At 41.4% G+C, this 21,929-nt stretch overlaps 2 protein-coding genes across 4 annotated transcripts in view; one reads left to right on the top strand and one right to left on the bottom strand.

The window, feature by feature from the left end:
* PCTP (phosphatidylcholine transfer protein) overlaps positions 1 to 21,929 on the top strand; it is a 254,907-nt gene that overhangs the window by 83,515 nt on the left and 149,463 nt on the right. The gene's annotated exons all lie outside the window — the stretch shown is intronic.
* LOC123854149 (annexin A13-like) lies at positions 18,364 to 19,309 on the bottom strand. Its single transcript, XM_045889186.1, is given in 2 exon segments — positions 18,364 to 18,487; positions 18,489 to 19,309. Coding segments are annotated over 2 exon segments (945 nt in total).

Here is a 21,929-nt window from a genome sequence, read left to right as displayed (position 1 = left end):
CTCTATCCTTAATTTCCACTTCCCACATGGTGTTCAGGGCACTTGGTATCATATCATTCTAGAGTGGTTGCTAAAAGAGGAGGTAATAGAAACATTGGTTGAGAAATTTAATATTTTAAATCTGACAATGGTAAGAAACAATCACATTATTTGTTTTTTTAGTGTACAAAGAATATGGTATCTATTGCTGAACTAACAATAAAAATGAATATTTCCAATCATTTTATTTTTTCAGTTGCTAATTCTATGAAGTCAATATGATATCTTCACAATGATGGGAGAAATATTCATAATAACAATAATAATGTGTGTTAAAATTCATTATAAACTAAAGAGTGCTTTTATATATATTTGCTCATTTGATTCTCCTAATGGCCCTAGGAGATAAATATTTATCCTCATTTTATAGGCAAGGAAACTGAGGCACAGATTTACTTGAGGCCACTCAATTGCTAAGGCAGGAATTGGTCTCAGATTGGGTGATTCCAAAGCCATGCTACCTCCCTCTGTGATGCAAGTAGTGGGATCAAGTTTCCTTCTCCTCTTGGGAAGCAATTTGGGATTCTGGGTTATAGCAGAAACCCGCAGGAGGAGATGAGAATGCATCTTAGTTCATGTAACTCTCTCCCTGACCTCCTGTAGACAAATCACTTGGCATGCTATTGGAGGGGTGGGGGTTTATTTAGTTTTTCTGGATGTTTCTTTAAGGATGTTAAGAGGAACAGGCCAATAGTAATCTCAAACAGGATATCCTTTAGGGAAAACACTCCACACTAAATACAAACAAGAGATTTCAGACTGAAGAATCGCAGACACCGAAGAATCCCTTTAATTTAGTTTTTTTGTGTGTGTGCGTGAGTGCGTGCATGTGTGCGTGTGTGTGGTGTGTGTGTAGCTAGTTAGTTTCAGAGTATCTCTTAGACTTTTTAGTGGACCACCTACTAGGAATATGTGTGAGTCCTTTGGTACCCTGCAAACTTTGGCAAATGTTCTTCAGGATTCTTCCTCCTACATATGTTTGTGCACATATGTTTTTTCTGTATATTTCTTTATGTGCTGATATCTTTCTTTTCTTTCTTTCTTTCTTTCTTTCTTTCTTTCTTTCTTTCTTTCTTTCTTTCTTTCTTTCTTTCTTTCTGTCTGTCTGTCTTTCTCTCTCTCTCTTTCTTTCTCTTTCTTTCTGCCAACAACCTTGCTCCTAGAGTAGCTAAGTCCATTAAGACACTTAAAAACAAGGATCAATGAGCTCATTCACCCCAAGTTCAGCCAGGACCACCCACAGTGAATCATGTGGACCAGGATTATTTTCACTGGGGACAAATCTTCAGCAGATTTTGCTGTCCCCTGGCTTTAGTATTTGGTCTCCACCATCTCTTGGGTCACCGAAAGAGGAGTCTACTTGTGTAGTCTTCTGACTGAAGTTCAATCAATGATTAGTGTCCCTGGAAGAGGAGGGAGTGACAAATCAGTCCTCTAAACCTCTGTTGCATTTGTGTTTGAACATCCCTTTCCTGCCTACCAAGTGTTCTTCTGAATACCCCATTGTTATAGTCATACTCACCACCCTTTGGAGGGATTTAATGGCTAAATCAGACCTTTTTTTTCATGGCACGTCTCAAGGCGGACCCCAACCCTTATCTCAGCAACTGATCTTTCCCACTGCAAATCTGGTGCCAGTGTGTCCCAGAACCCTCTCGGCCCCTGAGAGAGCACTTCAGAGTAAACAAATTGAAATACCAAGAGGATATTTACAGCTCCTGACCAAGCTTCCAATTTCCTTGGCTGGCCCTGTAGACAATGTACTCTTGCATTAGCCTTCAATTGTACTGTCAGAAATTGATACAGGACCGAGATTGAGAAAATATTATGCTAAGCCAGTCAATAGGCAAACAAAACATTGTCTACCATTTCTTTATAGGATCTTGGGCTAAATGTTTGTTTGCTTTCAGAGTGATATCTCAGTCACCACAAATTCTGGGTGCTCTCTTGCTTAAACTTCCTGATCTATTTCCCAGGGACACAAGGGAACCTGGCTTTGGAGGAGGGAGAGTCCCATGGCACCTAACAGCATATGCTTTCCTGGTGTTAAGGGACAAATCTCTCCTCAGCAGACTTCTGCCCACTCAGCCCCACTATGCAAACTCATAAAACTCACACTAAGCAATTATGAATGGAAGCATCTCTATGCCCATCTAATGCAAGTATCCCAAGCCCCACTATGGGCTAATATGTCAACCAACTGATGCTTACAAATTGAAGCCTCTAGATTTGTTTTGAGTCTCTGGAGAGAAAGGCAATCAACTGTAGAATGTTCTTAAATTCATTTTTTGTGCTCTAATTCTTTTTCAAGAATCTAACTATGTATTAAGAATCTAACCCAGTATTTTTGAATCTGTGATCTGTAATAAGGTCTTATTAAATTCTGTGTTTCCTCTCCTTCATACAGTTATGTTCATTTCCCCTAACTTCATACACCTGCCTCTGTTCCTTTGCATTTGTTTATTGAACTTAGAATCCCTTTCTTTTCTCTGCCTTGCAAAAGTCTACTCATCTGTTCAGATTTGATTTAAAGGTCTCATGTTCAATCCATCCACTAGGAGGTGAAATACACAGCCCCGAGCCCCTCCCCTCTGTCTAAATTTCCTTATCATTTCTACCATTTGCTCTTTCTACCACCACCTGTATGGTGTCAAGTGCTGTCCCCTAGAGCTGGGACTAGGGTGAGGCAAGTGAGGTATCAAGGACACAAAATGTTAGGAGGTACTCACTTTCTGGGCTGTGCACTTAAATTATGAGCCCTATACACCTCACTTGTCTCCCCTGGTCTGGCTCCTGCTCTCCCTGCACAAATCCTCTCTCAGGAAAGACTGGTGCATGTCAAATAGGCCTAAGTGTAAATGTGTTGTCTTATATTTAAACAACTGCTTAGGCTGTTTTCTCTTGATTTTTCAATTTAAGATACTAGCTAACACTTTCTTACCATGGCAGATGATTCAGCTCTCTTAAATGGTCACCCACCCCCTCTCCTGACAACATGCTTTCCTTCCCCGATCCTTAGAGTATAATCCCATCACACTTTCACAAGGTTGAGTTAATAATCTGTGTTTACATTAGTATGACCATGTCAACATTATCACAGCTGAGTCTGCAGAATAGTGTTCACATTTCTTTTCTCCATAACTTTTTGTTTTTCTTAGAATTGATGGTTTCTTTCACACTTCATTTTTGCATAATTCCTCATTTACTTTATCACTGATGAAAGCCTAAATCATTTCCAGAACTACAGACTCCTTTCAATATGGTCAAAACACCAGGGAACTTACTGATACCATCTCCCTCTATCCCCCTGGAGTCCTCCATTCTCCAAGCTGGGTTGGGTTGCTCAGCTGGTACAGGGTGATTGTCCTTCACCTTCCTCTTGGGAATTCCTTCACCTTGCTGTGTGGGATCCCTAAGTCCTGGAGCGCAGGATGTGGTTATTCTTGGCTTACTCTCCTTTAGCAGAATAAATCTTTGACAACTTGCATGTAAAAAAAAATGTCTTTATTCGGCCTCACACTTGATTCATAATTTGAGAATAGAATTCTGGGTTTAAAACATTTTTTCCCCCAATGGCTTTGAAGCGTAGCTTCATTGTCTTCTAACTTCCTACTGTGAAGAGCAGTGATTCCTTATATTTTCATGTGCTTTGCCTTTACCCCCTTTTTCTTTGTCTTTGGAAGTCTTTAGGATTTTCTCTTTATCCCTAGTGTTCTGAAATTTTATGATGATGTACCTTGGAATAGGTATTTTTTAATGCACTTTGTTGGTCACTCAGTATTTTGTTTCTTTTAGTTTAAATCTAGAGACTCAGTTCTGGGAATTTCCCTTGTATTATTATTTTGAAAGTTTCTTCCCTTTTATTATTTTCTTTTTTTCTTTTCTTCATCTCTCTTTTTAAAATTCTTATTGGTCAAATGTTGGCCCTTGTTCTAGTTATCTATTGATATATAATAAGCCATCGAAAAACCAAGCAGCTTAAAACAACAGTAATCATTTATTTTGCTTGCAAATCTGTAATTTGGGCAGGACTTGGTGGAGGATAGCTTCATCTCTGCTTTATGTGGAATCACTAGGACATCTCTAATGAGACTACAGTAACTACCTTCCAAGATGGCTCAATCACAGGGCCAGCAAGTTGGTGGTGGTTGATGGGTGGTTGTTGATATATTTCCACATGGCACTCCCCACAGGGCTGCTTGAGCTTCTTCAAAGTATGTGGCTGGGTTCTGGAGTAGTATTATAGGAAGCCTGGAAAGAAGTTGCAAGGCTTCTTATGACTTAGGCTTGGAAGTCCCAGAACATCATGCCTACCACATTCTATTGGTCAAGCAAGTCACCAAGACCAGTTCTATTTAAGAGGAGGGGATTTAGACTCTACCTCTCAGTGGGAGAATAGCAAAGATTTTAGCCATCTTTAATTTGCTATTACTCTCATTTTCATGTATTTCTTTTATTTTTCTGATTTTGACTTTTTCTCCTATATTTTTGAAGATAGCCTTAACTTTACATTCCAGCCCTTCAATTGACCTTTAGCAAGAATAATTTTTATTTTTAATCATATTGGTCTATTTCCATGGACACTTCTCTAAATTCACCCATTCTTGTTCTGTGGATAATGGTATTTTTTTTATCTTCTTATCTTTTTTCCTATATATTATAGTTTGTTAGTTTCAATTTTCTTCTCTGTGCAAATTCCCCCTTTCCCCTATTCTTCTTCGTCAGTTTATTGGTCTTGATCTCTGCCTTTCTGGTTAGGGACTTTCCTTAAACATCTGACATTTTTTAGCTAAGTAAAGCACTTAGACACTGACAGGGAACTCTGGGTGCAGAGAGAGTGTGTTGAACACTAAGCATCATTATAGGGTGATCAGGACTGAGCCAGCTTTTTCATCAGATGAAATAACAGTATCTGTAGGTGTTTTTTTCTGGGGCCAGCCCACTTCTATGGAGAAGAAATACTCAAATCCTTCCCAGGGAGTATAAGACCACCTGACAGAGGTCTGGGAACCACACAGTAAAAGGGAGCTAAGGGTTTTACCATTCAGAATGTAAAAATTTTAATGGCCTTGTTTTCAGTATGATAATTCACCTTGCTTCTGTCTGCACCTGGTGTCCCCAGTTCAAAGCCTTTGTGATTCACTTCCAAGAGATCAAGTCTCCCATGTACAGTGTGAGTTGGGGTGGTCAGGATGGGGGGGACTCCCCTATTTGCTCAGAAGGAAGGAGATGGGGGAACCGACTGCTCCTTCCATATACAGACCATCAACCTATCCTGTTTTTAGTCTTATTCTTCAACTCTGCTCTCAGAGGTATCTTGGTATCTCAAATTCCTGAGGCTTTTTGGAACTCCATGACCCTGAATCTGCTTGCTCCATTTTGATTTCCCTCAGTGGTCTTTGGTTTCAGTATTTCCTCTCCAGTAAGTCTGTAACCATGCAATTATCCTTTTAACCTTCAGAAATATTAATGTTTTAAAATCTATTATCTTCTTATCTATTTTCTTTGTCTTTGTGAATTTCCACTTTTCCTCCCTTTACTATTGTTTCATTAGAGTTTTGAGTGGAGTGAAAATATGCGTTGAGTCTGCCATGTTTAACCAGAAATCCACCTGTATTTTTCTTCCCATTGGGAAACAGTTAAATGTTTCTTTTAAGATAAGAACAAATTCCTTCCAGATGACCCTGAGGAAATCCACAGGATAGACCAAAGACTCTCTCATTTCTGACCTGCAGGACCAAAGCATGTTTACTGGGGCTAATCCAGACAGTGAGGGAGTAGCTAGCCTCCAGGCTGCCACTGAGCCCTTACAGGCTCACATCACACAGAGACAGAGAGAGCCAACTACAGTTGTGCCTGCCTCCACATTCAGGGACCAAAGAAAAGCCACATTTGTTGGATTTGTCAGTCACTAGGCTAGGCACTTAATGTGATATATATCTCATTTAATTCTTATAACAAACTTAGGAGATATGCATTATTATCATCTCCATTTTAGAGACAAAGCATCCGAAGCACAGAATTTTAACATCTTTCCAAGACTACACAGATGATACATGGCAGAGTGAATCCAGGTCTGCTTTTGAGAATATGTTCCTACTCCACTTTGTCTCCTAATTATATATGACCTATGTGATTACATTTTTTTGCCTGGAGACCATCACATCTGGACCAGAGGTTTTTGGCTCTGGCCTGAGTACTGATGGGAGGAGAGACTCTAATCAAACCTGGTTGCCTTTTTAAGGGAAGATTTCATTGTTTAAAAAAAAATATCTACAATAGAAATCTTTTATCACACGGTTCGGTATGTATCATGCTTTAGAAAGGTCTAACAGGTAAACTTAATCTCATCAGGCTTCTATTAAATGTTGGCATTAGCTATAGATCTTGGGCAAATGACTTCACCTCACATCCTTGGATGGAGGTAACAACACCTCAACACAGAGATAACAAACAGAGGACACCCTGCACTATGGCACATGCCCAGTATATTTCAGAAAACAGCAAATATACAACAGCTCTATGGTCCGGCTATCTAGGTTGAAAAACATATCTACCTTAAATGAACTCCTGGAGGAAAGATCCAAGCCTCTCCTGTATACCATATAACTCAGTACTCTGTAGCTCTGACCACTGGTCTTTGGGTACAGAAGGAAATGAGTGATGGGAACGAGTGTGCAGAATTGTTTTAACCCATATGGACATGGTCTTCTTTATAATCTACTCAGTTCTAAGGAGATGTACCTTCTCTCCTCTCCAGAGTTCTCTCCCTGTAGGGATTATGCAACATACTGGTTTTCAGTATCTGCTTAAGATCTGGCTGCTGATGAGTCAGGGGAGAGGGAAGGGACTCCAGGGTCTGAGATATCACAGGGTTCCAGGGGCTGGAGTGAAGGAACAGTTAAGATTCTTGGCCTGTGTCTGGTTAGAGATGGAGGCTGGATGCCTCCTCATGTGAGGATGAGAAAAGTTTTGGCAGCCCGGCTTCCAGTCTGTGTAGAGCAGTGAGACTTAGAGCAGAACTTCTCAGTCTTCAGCGTGCATATGAGTCTCCTGGGGGATGCAGTCGCATTAAAAGCAGATTCTGATTTTTAAGGTCTGTAGTGGGACCTAAGACACAGCCATTCTAATAAGCTTCCAGGGGCTGCATGCTGCTGGTCCTTGGACCACACTCTGAGCAGAGAGGGTTCAGGAAAGGTCAGAAGATGTGGCCTGAATTTCTTAGGATGCCACTTATGTCTGTAATCCTCATATTCCTTATCTTTAAGATGGGGAAACAGCACCAAAGCAGAAATGTTTAAAGGTGTGTATTGCTTTAAATATTTGTAAAGGGGGGCACCTGGGTGGCTCAGTCGTTAAGCGTCTGCCTTCGGCTCAGGTCATGGTCCCAGGGTCCTGGGATCAAGCCCCACATCGGGCTCCCTGCTCAGCGGGAAGCCTGCTTCTCCCTCTCCCACTCCCCCTGCTTGTGTTCCCTCTCTCGCTGTCTCTCTCTCTCTCTCTGTCAAATAAATAAATAAAATCTTTAAAAAAAAATCGTAAAGGTATTTAGGAAACTTTAATGCATTTTAAATTTAAGTGACCATTCCTATTGTACTTGTTTAATAAACAACTTATTCTGAATACAACAAACTCAACATATGGCTTATAATACAGTTCAGATTTCTAAGTTAGTTTTAAAGGAACATGTGAATATAAAATGGGTTAATTTCATTTTGTTTAGAGCAAGAGCACTCTCTATCTTTTCCTATTTGAGAAATTTATAAAATTATTGTGGTCTGTGAGGGCTTGCTCCTCTTAATTAAAAATTTTTCTGATTTGACATAATGGAAGTTATTTAATCAGTCAGAATCCCTTGAAATTGACATTGGCAAAACCTATATCCACCTCTAATAGGACTCAAATGGCTTCAATTTATGGTCACTTGAAGATGGAGATGAAGACAAGCTATGAGAAGGATTTAAGAAAAACCTACAATGATTACCAAATAGAAGATAGAAAACAAGATAGAAAACAAGACTAAAAAAAAAAAAATACACCCTTCATTGAAAAGAGATAATGCTTTTTTTTTTTTTTTTTTTTTAAGATTTTATTTATTTATTTGACAGAGAGAGACACAGCAAGAGAGGGAACACAGGCAGGGGGAGTGGGAGAGGGAGAAGCAGGCTTCCCGCGGAGCAGGGAGCCCGATGCGGGGCTCAATCCCAGGACCCCGTGACCATGACCTGAGCCGAAGGCAGATGCTTAACGACTGAGCCACCCAGGTGCCCCAAGATAATGATTTTTTAAGAAGAGCTTTGTAGGGCGCCTGGGTGGCTCAGTTGGTTAAGCGACTGCCTTCGGCTCAGGTCATGATCCTGGAGTCCCGGGATCGAGTCCCGCATCGGGCTCCCTGCTCGGCAGGGAGCCTGCTTCTCCCTCTGACCCTCCCCCCTCTCATGTGCTCTCTCTCTCTCATTCTCTCTCTCTCAAATAAATAAATAAAATCTTAAAAAAAAAAAAAAGAAGAGCTTTGTAAATTCTGAAGCACTATAAAATGTCTTTTTATAGACATTTGAAGATAATAAAATTCAGAGAAATATCTAGGGTCAGAACTCTGTATGTTATTTATATTGGTCAATTAGCATAATTCTTTCCACTTTGAACTTTCAGTTAATGTGATGTAATAGTAACAATAGTAGTATTATAGAGTAACTTACAGCTAATTCAATTTATATACCCCACTTCTTACTGAAAGCAGTTGTACGACTTCTTGCTAAAATACCTCTCCTCTAACTTTCTGGGAAGGCTTCAGAAAGTAGGGAGTCTTTCCATTGCAGGCCCTCCTATCCCATGGGTGAAAAAGGTATTGGTCCTCTTATACCAGAGGCTTTGGCTACAAGGCTCTGGATTGCTTTGGACACCTAATTACTCTTGTACCTGTAAACACAGCTTTGTTTAGTGTCTCCAGCTTCCCAGCTTCTCAGAATAATAAAATCAAAGATGGAGGTGACTTTGTATCTAGGGGAACAAGTTGTGACAATCTAGTAGTCCTCCTTCTCACTGTCTTGGAGAGAGGTAAAGATTCTTTGTGCTTTGCTGAAACTAAATTGATGCAGACCATGTGGTACATTAAGGTTCGAGGGCTATGAGCTGCAATCAGCTGGGACCAGTCAAGAAGCCCCAGGCCAGTGGTTCTCAAAGTGTGGTCCCTGGATGAACAACATCAGCATCACCCAGGATCTTGTTAGAAATGCAAATTTTCAGGCCCTAACCAAGGTCTGCTGGATCAGGAATGCTGGAGGGGGCACCCAGGACTGTCCAGTTTAACTTGTCCCTTGCCCCTGGCAGGTGATCCTGATGCACAATAAAACCGGAGAATCACTACCCAGCTACCCCAGCCCAAAGTCTTCCAGTAGAACCAGAGCCATCTTGGCAACTTCTTTCCTCGGTAAAACCCAAAGTCAAGAGAAGAAAAAGAGAATGAGGTTAAGGGAAGCGGGAGGGTAGCCTGATGTTTCAGCCTCTGTTCAGATAGATAAGGGAACTGCAATACTCGGCACTGAAGCATCACATTTTATACTTTGATAAACTCATTTCTAGTAGTGGTCTGGGACTGGGGAGGAAGACCGGATTTGTAGCATTTGCTGATTTTCATGGTGTAAATGCTCCCACCATGTCTGATTTTGAGCTAACAGCATGTGTGTTACTGAATACAAGGCTGGGAAGAGATGCTGCCGGTTGTCTCTCATAGGCTGGTTTGAGTCACTGTCACTCCTTACACCAAAGGAAAAAGAAACCCTTTCTCTCTAGCTCTCTCATCTACTGTCTGAAAGTGTCACCTTTGCTTAGCCAAATATACTCTCAGGAGAAAGTAAGAAAATTTTTTTAAGTGCATGAAGACTATTTTTACTTATTATGTACTACTAGTATACTCTTTGGACCTTTTTTATGGACTTCCTTTTCCCTAGAGAATGAAGTATGCTATAGTGTATAGTGGGGTGGGAAAGGGGCAATCTGGACTTGGTGTTAACTCATGTAGAGTCTAGCCTAGATTCTGCTATTAATTAGCTGTGAGACCTTGATCAAATCACTTCTACTTTCTGGCCTCAGTCTTCTCATCAGTAAAATGAAGGACTGGCTGAATTATGATTAAAGAATGTTCTGTATCACCGTGAACTCAAAAGCCTCTTTTTTACTGCTGATCAGTGGGATTTGGTTATGCACCTTGAAAGACAGGTCCAACCTGATGATGGTGGAATTCCTTTGCTGAACCTAAATAGCTGCCTTGTAAGCTAAAACTCTCATAAGCCAATCCCTTGGGAAAAAGGGACTCAAGTCTTTGCCACAGTCTTCAAATTGAAACAGTAAGTAATGGAAAGTGCACTGGGTTTGGAACATGGCAGATCTGGTTTTGCATTTGGTCCCAGCCACTTACTACTGTGTGACTAAGGAAAATCACTCAACCTCTGGGAACCTTAGTTTCCTTATTTATAGGATGGGGTAATAATACCTGCTTTAGGCTTGTGTGGCTATTAGATAAATAGCATGCAAAGATATAGCAAGCTTCCAGTAAATGATAAAAGTTACTATTTGTTAAAGCATGATTAATATCAACTAAAGCAAATTAAAAAAGAAAAATTGAAAATAATAAGAGACTCAGAGCCTTGTAATTTAGAAAAGACTCAAGATAGGCATGTTATGGGTCATCAAGTGTTTGAAGGAATTAATATTATTTTGTTTGGGCACCTGGGCAAGAATTAGGAGCTGTAGGTAGACTTCCAAAAAGACCAGTTTGTGCTCTATATCATGGAGAACGATCTCTCAATCATGGCTATTTGGAGGTAAAATGGGCTGCATTCAAAGGTTATGAGTACCCAGTCACTGTGCACACTTATTCTTAGGTCAGTGCTTCTCCAACTTTAATGTACCTGTGAACCTCCTGGGGAGTCTTGTTATAATGCACAGTATAATTCAGCTGGTCTGTGGTAGGGCCTTAGATTCTGCATTTCTAAGAAGCACCCAGGTGACGTTGGTGCTGCTGATGGATCCATTGATAGAGAGGGATGGTTGATTGTACTTAGAGTAGCAAAGTCTCACATGTATTCTTCACAGGGGAGATATCTTCTCCAAGGGGGTGAACATTGGTTGGGGAGAGGGGGGCAAAATAAATCTTACTTTTTGCATATGTAAAGTATGGGTACACGTATAGTACTTAAACAGATATACAGTATTTCTGTGGTATTAGAATTTTGTGGGGAAAAGTGATTAGGAGAAAATGTCTAATGGAGCTCCTGGGAGGAGAAGGGCTAAGAAAAAAGGTTGAGGATCACTGTGTTGTGCAGATGAATTAGCAGAGCCAGCCAGGGTTGGTTGGGGGAAATGGGGGAGGGCGGTGCATGGTGGGGCGGGTAGGTAAAAGTGCTCTGTCTCCACTGAGCCATACACTTCCCAACCCCAAACAATACAGAGAACACCTAGATTATGGGATTGCAAGGATTCCTTTTTTTTATTTTTATTTTTTATTTTATTTATTTGAGAGAGAGAGAGTGAAAGAGAGAGCACAAGAGGGGGTAGGGTCAGAGAGAGAAGCAGACTCCCCGCGGAGCAGGGAGCCCGATGCGGGACTCGATCCCGGGACTCCGGGATCATGACCTGAGCTGAAGGCAGTCGCTTAACCCACTGAGCCACCCAGGCTCCCGGGAGTGCAAGGGTTCTATGATTAAAAACCTAATATAAACCATGATTAAAAACTTAATGGGAAGACAGTGGTTTTTAATGCCTCCCTACCTGCCTTCTGTGTTATGAAGAACCCCATCCAATAATCAGTGAAGATGCCAACAATTCCACAAGACCCGTGGGTGGCATGATTTATCACAAGGCCTCAGGATCCCAGACATCCGCTGTGGTTTTCAGACTCAAAAGAAGCACAAATAAGGACTGAAACCTCCAGAGCTACTATCTCAGCAAACAATGAACCATTGGAGGCTTTTTACCTTGCACCTGCTGGGGGAGTCAGGAACCGGCTGTTCTGATACAGATGAGGCACTCAGGGACTCCTCTGCTCTCTTCCACCCTGCTGGCCCTGGTGGGGTATGTGGAATCTGAGATTTACTCACAGTTCCCATCCTGAGCAAAGGAAACCTGACACTTTTCATCAGTCCTGACACTGCCCACTTGGGCAAGTATTCTGAGCCTCTGTCTCCTCATCTGCAAAACAATAATACCTAATTGTAGGATTGTCCATAAGGGTTAAATGAGATAACAAGGCACTTAGCCCTATGTTAATTGCTGTTGTTTCATTGCTGGTCTTGCTGTCATTGCCAAAGTGATGGGTACCCTCCACAAATATCTGTTAACCTACTGGCGGCTAGGTGTGGTCCCTTTACTCCTCTCTCTAGTATTTACGTAGTCCTTCTCTAAAGTTGGCATGGGTTTCCTTAGAATGGAGCCATAGACCACACAGTCATGAAGGGTGAATCACCTTGAACATCCCTGAACCCCAGTTTCATCCCGGCATTTCTGGAGCTGCAGATGCACATCTCAGCAGCCTGTCTGGTCACGCTTGCTTGATTGCTCTGCAAAGTTGGTCATGGCTCATTTGAGCAATTCTTATCTTGATCAGAGAACATGATCTATTTTCTCATTTCCTTCCTTTGGCACATTCATGATTTCCTATGAAGGTTGAGGAGTCACTTACCTTGTCTTCTCTGGCATTTTCTTGCCTAATGAACGTGTGTCCTGTTACTCTAACCAGACATGGCAGCAGGATACATATAAACTGCTTCCAATGAGTGTATCCTGGGGTTGGCAAAGTTTTCTTAAAGAGCCAGATGGTATTTTAGACTTGCAGTCCATGCAGCTAGTAAACTCTGCATACTAGTGTAAGGGCAGCTATCGGCAATGGGCACTGTTGTGCTCCAATAAAATTTTATTTTCAAAAATCATATGGTGGGTTGTACTTGGCATGTAAGTCATAGTTTGCCAACTCTTGTTATATACTGTTATCTGATTTTCAGTTTTCTTTTTTTCCCCTAATTTTCAATTTCTAAAAAGATTTTCCTTTTCTCTTTAAAGTCCATTCTTGGGGCACGTGGGTGGCTCAGTCGTTTGAGCGTCTGACTCTTGGTTTTGCCTCAGGTCATGATCTCACGGTCCTGAGATCAAGCCCCCACATCATCAGGCTCCATGCTCAGTGGGGAGTCTGCTTGAGATTCTCTCCCTCTGCTCCTCCTCTTTCTCTCTCTCAAATAAATAAATAAATTCTTAAAAAAGTAAAGTAAAAAAGTAAAGTCCATTCTTAGCCCTCCCTTATTTTGTCTCCATTTTTCCCATGTCCCCAAAAATCAAATAGTTCCCTTGGGAATCTCATGGTGCTTATAATAAGGTCATGAAGTCATGACAACTACACGTTGGCTCTCTTCTGGTTATTTTTTTTTTTTTTTAAAGATTTTATTTATTTGTCAGGGAGAGAGAGAGAGAAAGAGTGAGTGAGCACAAGCATGGGGAGCGGCAGGCAGAAGGAGAAGCAGGCTCCCCGCTGAGCAAGAAGCCCAGTGCGAGACTCGATCCCAGGACCCTGGGATCATGACCTGAACTGAAGGCAGATGCTTAACCACTGAGCCATCCAGGCGTCCCTCTTCTGGTGAATAAGTTGGTTGTATTCTTCATAATAATAGATGAACAACAACTGCCCAAACCAGGATCACTCTATCCTTGCCCCAGTCACAGGGATTCAATTTTAGCATAAACTGTGTTCCTCCATTGGTTTTCAGATTAGTGTAGAAACATCAATGCATGAATCTTTAGGCAGACTTCTGAGGTTCAAGATCCAGTTGTGGTACTTACTAGCCATGTGACCTTGGCAAATTATTTAATACCTGAGCTTCAGTCCTCCCATGAAATGAGACTGTTAATAACTAGGGTTGTTGAGCAATAATATGAGGTAATATATGTGAAGTATCCAGTATTTAGTATGCACTCAATTTATATTAACTAATTCTATGCAGAAATGTTCAGGCATATAGATGACTTGGTGGGGCAGGCTTTCTCAAGAGGTCTATTTTTATGAATTAATTAAGGGGGGAAAGGTTTCTGTGGGATCCTGGGGGCAGAGAATGGTGGAGTGGGGAAGGAGTGGATAGTATAGAGCCTTGTTACTCAAAATGTGGCCCATGGACCCTGTTCTAGTTTATTCACTTTATTTGTTTTTTATTTTTTCCCCAAATCTTATAATTAACTTTATTCAAAAGTTTTCAAAAATTTACTCCTGATAAGAGTCCATGCAAAAGTTCAAATCTGCCAGATACTCATACTGGCTATAGGTGAACTCAATCTTACATTTAGTAAGGCAACGCCCAGGGTCAACTGTGAGGGCTTGGCATGCATTCTTGAGTCTTTACCACAGTCCTCTTCACTGTGATTCAACAAATATGCCTGACTTTGTGAAGCTTGCATTCTAGCAGGGAACAGACAATAGGTACACAAGTGAATAAATAATCTAGTTTGTCTTAAACCTCTTTAACAGTGACCATGAGCACTGAGCTTACTCACTTTAAAAACATTTAGTTTTCATTATTAATTTCTGCAGCTGAGACCACAAAATAAAAGTCTAGAACAAAGAGAGTTGCTTTTAAGTAACACACAAAAAAAGAGAGTTGTCTTTTTTTACCGTAGTCCCTTGCCTGGGGGTTGGGAGGAGGCTCTATGCTCATTTCAGCAATGCTGTCATCGATCAGAATACATTGGGATGTAATTTTTTTTTTTTTAAGATTTTATTTATTTATTTATTTGAGAGAGAGAGAATGAGATACAGAGAGCATGAGAGGGAGGAGGGTCAGAGGGAGAAGCAGACTCCCCGCCGAGCAGGGAGCCCGATGCGGGACTCGATCCCGGGACTCCAGGATCATGACCTGAGCCGAAGGCAGTCGCTTAACCAACTGAGCCACCCAGGCGCCCCCATTAGGATGTAATTTTGACAAATGCCCTCAGTATAAGTTTGTGAGTCATTCAAGAAAATTAATCTCACTGGGTCTTATTTTTGAGAACTCTGTATTTCTTAGTTTGACCACCATCATGGTTTTACTATATGTCTATAAATTTGGCATTTCTCCCTTTAAAGGTGAACTCCAGACACCTATCTAACGAATCTAATTTGGCAGAAGTGATTCTGTGTAACTTCTGAAGATAGGTCCTAACAAAGGATAGTTTCTGCCTGGCTTTCTCTGTACCTTAGCTCACTCCTGGGAGAGCCAGACACTTGGTCACAGGGGCAGTCCTAGGGAGAGGCCTGTTCAGGGAGGACCTGCGCCATCACCAACGTGCTCCTCAGTGAATGAGTCCCTTTGGAAATGGACTCTCCAATTCGGTCAAGCCTTTGGATGGCTCAGCCCCTGCTGACATCTTGACCACAACCTCATGAGAGCTCGTGAGTCAGAACTAACCAGGTAAGCCGTTGGCAGATTCCTGGCCACCAGAATTTTGAGAGAATGTTTCTTGATTGTTCCCACCCACCAAAGTTTTTAGTAATTTGTTATGCAGTTGTAGATAACCAAAACAGAATTGATACTTGGAAATAGGGTGTTACCAAAGCAAAGAGCTAAAACATCAGAGTGGCAAATGGAAGCCGGAAGGAACTTACAAAGTGTTTGGGTGAAAGCCTCATGAGCTCTGAAGAGACTGTTAACAGAAGCCTGATGGTCCTCAAGGGGGCTGGCCGGAGGAAGGGAAAGAAAATGAAGAAATGCTATTGGAGGCTGGAGGAAAGGGATGCATGTTCTTTAGTGGCCAAAGGTTTAGCAACACTGTCACTTGTGTTAATGTGAAAAGTAGGGACCATAATTTATGAACTGAGTGATCCAGCTAAGGAGGTTACAGTCTGCGTGTTGAAGGTGCTGCCTGGATTCTCTTTGCTGCTTTTGGCAAAAGGCTATAAAGAGCTATTATAATATTTATAATTTCTTGAAAAATAATTGACATAGATCACAGTGTAAGTTTAAGGAACACAGCATGATGGTTCAATTTTTACATATTGTGGTTACTACAGTGGGCTCAGCTAACATCTGTCTTCTCCTATAGATATGATAAAAAGGAGAGAAGGGAGAAAAGAAAAAATTTCTTCTTGTGATGAAAACTCTTAGGATTTACTCTCTTAAATTTCCTATATATATATACAGCAGTGCTAGTTATAGTCATCGTGTTGTACATAACGTTCCTACTACTTATTTATCTTATAATTCAAAGTTTGCACCTTTTGACCACCTTTCTCCATTTCCCCCTGCCCCTATGCTCCACTGCTGGTAACCACAATTCTGATCTCTTTTTCTGTAAGTTTTGAGATTCCACATAAAAAGACAAAAAGCATTTCTTTTTGTCTGATCTATTTCACTTAGTGAACATCCAAGTTGTTGGAAATGGTAGAATTTCCTCATTTTTTTTTTTGTGGCTGAATAATATTCCATTGTGTATATATACCACAACTTCTTTATCCATTTATCCATCGATGGACACTTAGGTTGTTTCCATGTCTCGGTTACTGTAAATAATGCTCAAGCAACCTGTGGAAGAAGCTTTTGTGTGGAGGAACTGAGGCCTCTCACCGACGTCCAGCACCATTTTGCCAGCCATGCTGGCAAGCCTCCTTGAAAGTGAACCCTCCAGTTTCATTTAAGCTTTGTAGTGACTGAAGCCTTGCCCAATCATAACATCATTGGAGTATAGTTTATATATCAGTTTATATATATATAGTTTATATATCAATTTATATATAAATTGAACCATTTCAGGTGTATAGTTCATTGATTTTTAGTAACTTAGTGATGCAACCATCAACATTTATAAATTTAGGAGCATTCTTATCTCCCCAGTAACATCCCTCCTGATCATTTACAATTAATCCTCCTTCCTCCTTCCAGTTCTGGACAACTATTTTTTTTTTATATAAAAGATTTTATTTATTTATATGACAGAGAGAGACAGCGAGAACAGGAACACAAGCAGGGGGAGTGGGAGAGGGGGAAGCAGGCTTCCCGCTGAGCAGGGAGCCCAATGTGGGGCTCGATCCCAGGACCCTGGGATCATGACCTGAGCCAAAGGCAGATGCTTAACGACTGAGCCACCCAGGCGCCCTCTGGACAACTATTAATCTACTTCCTGCCTCCATTAATTTGCCTTTTCTGGACATTTCATAGAAATGGACTCTTAATATGTGGTACCTTGTGTCTGGTTTTTCATTTAGCATGTTTTTGAAATTCATCCATGTTGTAGCGTGAATTCATAGTTTGTTCCTTTTCTTTGCTGAATAACATTCTGTTATATGGATGCATCAAATTTTGTTTTATTAGTTGGTGGATGTTTGGGTCATTTCCAGTTTGGGGCTGTTACGAATACAGCTGCTATGAATATTCACATGCAAGTCTTTGTGCATACATATGTTTTCAGTTCTCTTGGTTATACACTTAGCTGTGGAATTAAGTATGATTATTCTGTGTTTATCTTTTTGAAGAACTGCCAAACTTTTCCACAACTGCTGTACCATTTCACATTGCCACCAGCAAGATGTGTGTTCCTGTTCCTCCACATATTTTAGTGGGTGTGAAATGGCATCCTATCATGGCTTTAGTTTGCATTTCTCTAATGACTGATGTTGAGCATCTTTTCCTGTGCTTATTGGCCATTTGTGTATCTTCTTTTGTGAAATGTCTGTTTGTATCTTTTTTTTTTTTTAAGATTTTATTTATTTATTTGAGAGAGAGAGAAAGTGTGTGTGTGCGTGCACAAGTGGGCGGTGGGGAGGGGAAGAGGGAGAGGGAGAAGCAGACTCCCTGCTGAGCAGGGAGCCTGACCGACATGGGGCTCCATCCCAGGATCCCAAGATCATGACCTGAGCCCAAGACAGACGCTTTACTGACTGAGCCGCCCAGGTGCCCCCACAGAAGGAAAATTGATCAACTGGTTAATTTTGTCTTCCCTGTACCTTAACCATACAGTCTTTACCCACCTCTATGTGATACATATTCTTCTGAATGTTTAATGACAAGTGTAGTTTCTTTCATCAACAGCTAATTTCATTTGTGTTCAGAAAGCATTCAGTTCTCCACGCTATAGGAAAGCCGAAAGGCAGCTCAGGTACCTGCTAAGCCAGCATTCAGGGTGACTTGCCCAAGCGTTTTGAGGCTGTTGCCCTTCACCTAAACAGCTTGGCCCAGCTACAGTATTCAAGCTGCCAAGAAAATAAGCCAGGACTCTTCGGTACTTTATGTGCTGGAGTCACATTTACAAATCTGGTTTGAAATGGGCTCTTGACAAAGGTAGCTCCTCCCTGGGCTCCCACTCTTCTGGCTCGGTTCAGTGCAAGAGGGCCACCAGCAGCTTCTGGAAGTCCCCAGAGGTGTCTGAGCAAACCATGTCAGAGAGAGACTTCTGATACTTCTCTTGGAACTTTGCTTTTATCCCTTGAAGGTCCACCTTAGGTCATGAGGATGTGAATGAGTGTCTCCTCATCGGTGCCTGCACCCTTCATGGGCTTGTACAGACGGTCAGCGAAATAGCCCTCCTGGTCCTGGGAGCACCTCACGAGAGTTAAGTAGGCCTTCTGCAGATCTCCTGATGTTTCTGCTTCAGTGGCCTCTTCAGTGGCTTTGTCGATGAGAATTTGGTAGGCTTGAAAGGTGGCACGTAATTGCTTGTGGCTTCTCTTGGCCAGGACTTCATTGAAGGCGAGCTTGTACGTGCCCCTGCGGCCTTCCCCTGCATCATACAGATCTTTGGCATCCTGACCAGCTAGATCTTTGTCCACGTCATCTCCTTCGTCACGATTAGCCTGTAGCAGGGACATCAGGATTTTTTTTAGGTTTCCACTGGTATCAGCTTTGACATCTGATTCAAGGCTCCTGTCAGATAACCTTTGGTAGGCTTCCTTAATGGCTATGATCTCCTTCTTGGTTCTTGTGCACAGGACCTCGATGAGCACTGCCTCATCTGTGCCCAGAACTTTCATGGCCTTCTGCAGCTGCCGGGCATCGTACTCGCTGGGGTGGTCCAGGAGGGCCAAGGCTGTCTTCTCAAAGTTCCCACTCAGTTCACTCTTGAGCACCTCCTCCAGGTCCTTGCCATACATTGCCTTGTACTTTTGCTTGATTTGTTGCCTCTCATCCAATGTCCTGCTTGATAACATCTCAACGATGGCTGCTTCATCAGCTCCCATTCCTTTGCAGGCTTTGTTCAGCTTTTTGGCATCCCGATCCACATCAAAACCCTGATGACTTCTTGCTTTGGCATGACGATTGCCCATTTTCGTTTTTCTAAGACAGTTGTTCTGTATTTCATTCTGTTCATATCTTTTGATTAATTTTATTATTGGGTTGTTTGTCTTACTGAGTTCTAAGGGTTCTTTTTAAATTCTTAATGCTCTTTTTAAATTCTTAAGTCCTTTATCAGATGAGTACTTTGCAAGTATTTTCCCTCAGGCTTTTCATTTTCATTGCCTTTCAAAGGACCAAAGTTTGGACCATTTTGATGAAGTATAATTTATCCTTCTCCCCTGTTTGAGAATCGTACTTTAAGTGTCACATCTATAAAAATCTTTGCTTAACTTGAGGTCTTGAGGATTTTCTCCTACATTTTCCCCTAAATGTTTTGTTGTTTAGCTCTTAAGTTCAAGTGTATGATCTATTTTGAGTTAATGTTTGTGTATTGTGTGGGGTGAGGGTCTGAGTTCAATTTTCTTAACATCATTTCGTGAATAAACCTGCCTTTTCCTCAGTGAATTGCCCTGCACCTTTGTTGAGGATCAATTGACTATAAATCTCAGTACTTATTTCTGGCATGGTACCACACTGATCCTGATAACTGTAGCTTTATAGTATGCTTTGAAATTGGGACATGAAGTTCCTACAACCTTGCTTTTTTTTTTTTTTTTTTTCAAATTGTTTTGTCTAGTCTAGATGTTTTGCATTTTCACATAAATTTTAGGATCTGTCAAGCTGCTCAGTATTTTGACAGCAGTCTCCTGGGAGACTCTGAGCCAGAACTACCCAGCCAATGACCCATCCCTGACCCACAGGGATGATAATGATAAATATTTGTTCTTAAGTCACAAACTTTTGGGTAGTTTCCTTCAGAGCAATAGATAACTAATAAACTAATAAAACCACCCAGTTTTATTTAGCATGCCTACGCATGATATATGGCATCCCTAAACATCCTGTTTTTCTCAGAACTGAAGATTTGTTGCTATTGAGGAAAATGAAAGATATGCCAGGTGGCAAAAGTAAGAGAACTAGGGATGGGAGGGAAGGGTAAGGCATGGAGTAGAGAGAGGTCTGGAGCAGCAGTGAGCAAATTGTGGCCTGAGGGCCAAACAGCCCAGAACCAGTTTAAGAATGCCTTTTATATTTTTATGTTAAAAAAAAGAAAGAAAGAGATGACTGTGTGATAAAGAATTTATGTGACCTTTTATGGAAAGGTTTGCTGACCCCTGGTTTAGAACACTGGAGATGGATCTGGAATGAAGATAAAGGTTTTGGTTGTTGTTGTTGTTGATGTTTTTTTTTTTTTTTTTTTAAGATTTTATTTATTTATTTGAGAGAGAGAGAGAGAGAGAGAGAGCATGAGAGGGGGGAGGGTCAGAGGGAGAAGCAGACTCCCTGCCGAGCAGGGAGCCCGATGCGGGACTCGATCCTGTGACTCCAGGATCATGACCTGAGCCGAAGGCAGTCGCCCAACCAACTGAGCCACCCAGGCGCCCTTGATGTTGTTTTTGTGAAGTACAATTAATATACTGTGTTATATTAATTTCCGGTACAATATAATGGTATCACCATACATCTGTCAGAATGGCAGGAATCAAAAAGTCAAGAAATAACAAATGTTGGCAAGGATGTGGAGAAAAAAGAGCCCTTGTGCCCTGTTGGTGGGAATGCAATGTGTGGTACAGCCACTGCAGAAAACAGTATGGAGGTTCCTCAAAAAATTAAAAATAGAAATAGCATGTGATACAGTAATTCCACTACTGGGTATTTACCCAAGGAAAACAAAAACACTAAACTGAAAAGATATATGTAACCTATGTTTATTGAAGCATTATTTACAACAGCCAAGATATGGATCAACCCAAGTGTCCATCAGTAGATGAATGGATAAAGAAGATCTGGTATACATATACAGTATGGAATATTCTCAGCCATAAAAAAGAATGAGATTTTGCATTTGCTACAACATGGATGGACATAGAGGGTATATTGCTGCTCAGAGAAAGACAGATACCACATGATTTCACTCATGTGGAAAACGAGAAACAAAACAAATGAATAAACAAAAGAAACAAACAAACAAAAAACCCAGTCTCTTAAAAACAGAGAACAAATTGAAGATAAAGGTTTTGGAGTCATGAGCATCTAGGTAATATTTGAAGTTATGGGAAGAGATGGTTTGATATTGGGATCTAGGGCTTGATTCCCAGATATGTTATCACTGGGGAAGAGATAAGTCTTAGGCTTCCCCAGGCAAAGTACCAGAGATACAAGTGCTCATTTGGGTCTGTCCCTACCCAGCCCAGAGACAAGGGGGACTCATTACTGCCTATACTCCCTCCCCGTAGGCTGAGAGTCCTGCCACCACCTGGTCCCCTCCAGGCCTTGGCTCTCAGATGCAGGAGTGGGACTTGGGCCCTCATGGGTCAAGTTCCTCAAGGTGTAGAGGCCTGTAGCTAACGAACCTGTGCCTAAGTAAAGACTTGTAGGTGATGTACCTTCCCAGCCGGCTATCAGCTCTGCCTCCGTTCCCCTTTCTAAGAAATAGGTATTAGGCATGCATCCTCTGAGGAGATTGGGAATGAGGTCCTGTCATTATTATTATTATTTTTAGATTTTATTTATTTATTTGAGAGAGAGAGAGAGAGAGCGCGTGCACAC

The sequence above is a fragment of the Mirounga angustirostris genome, unplaced genomic scaffold, assembly GCF_029215605.1.
Source record: "Mirounga angustirostris isolate CCGP_5_RB_7025 unplaced genomic scaffold, mMirAng1.0.hap1 SCAF_17, whole genome shotgun sequence".
Classification (NCBI taxonomy): domain Eukaryota; kingdom Metazoa; phylum Chordata; class Mammalia; order Carnivora; family Phocidae; genus Mirounga; species Mirounga angustirostris.
This window is presented reverse-complemented; position numbering and strand designations above follow the sequence as displayed.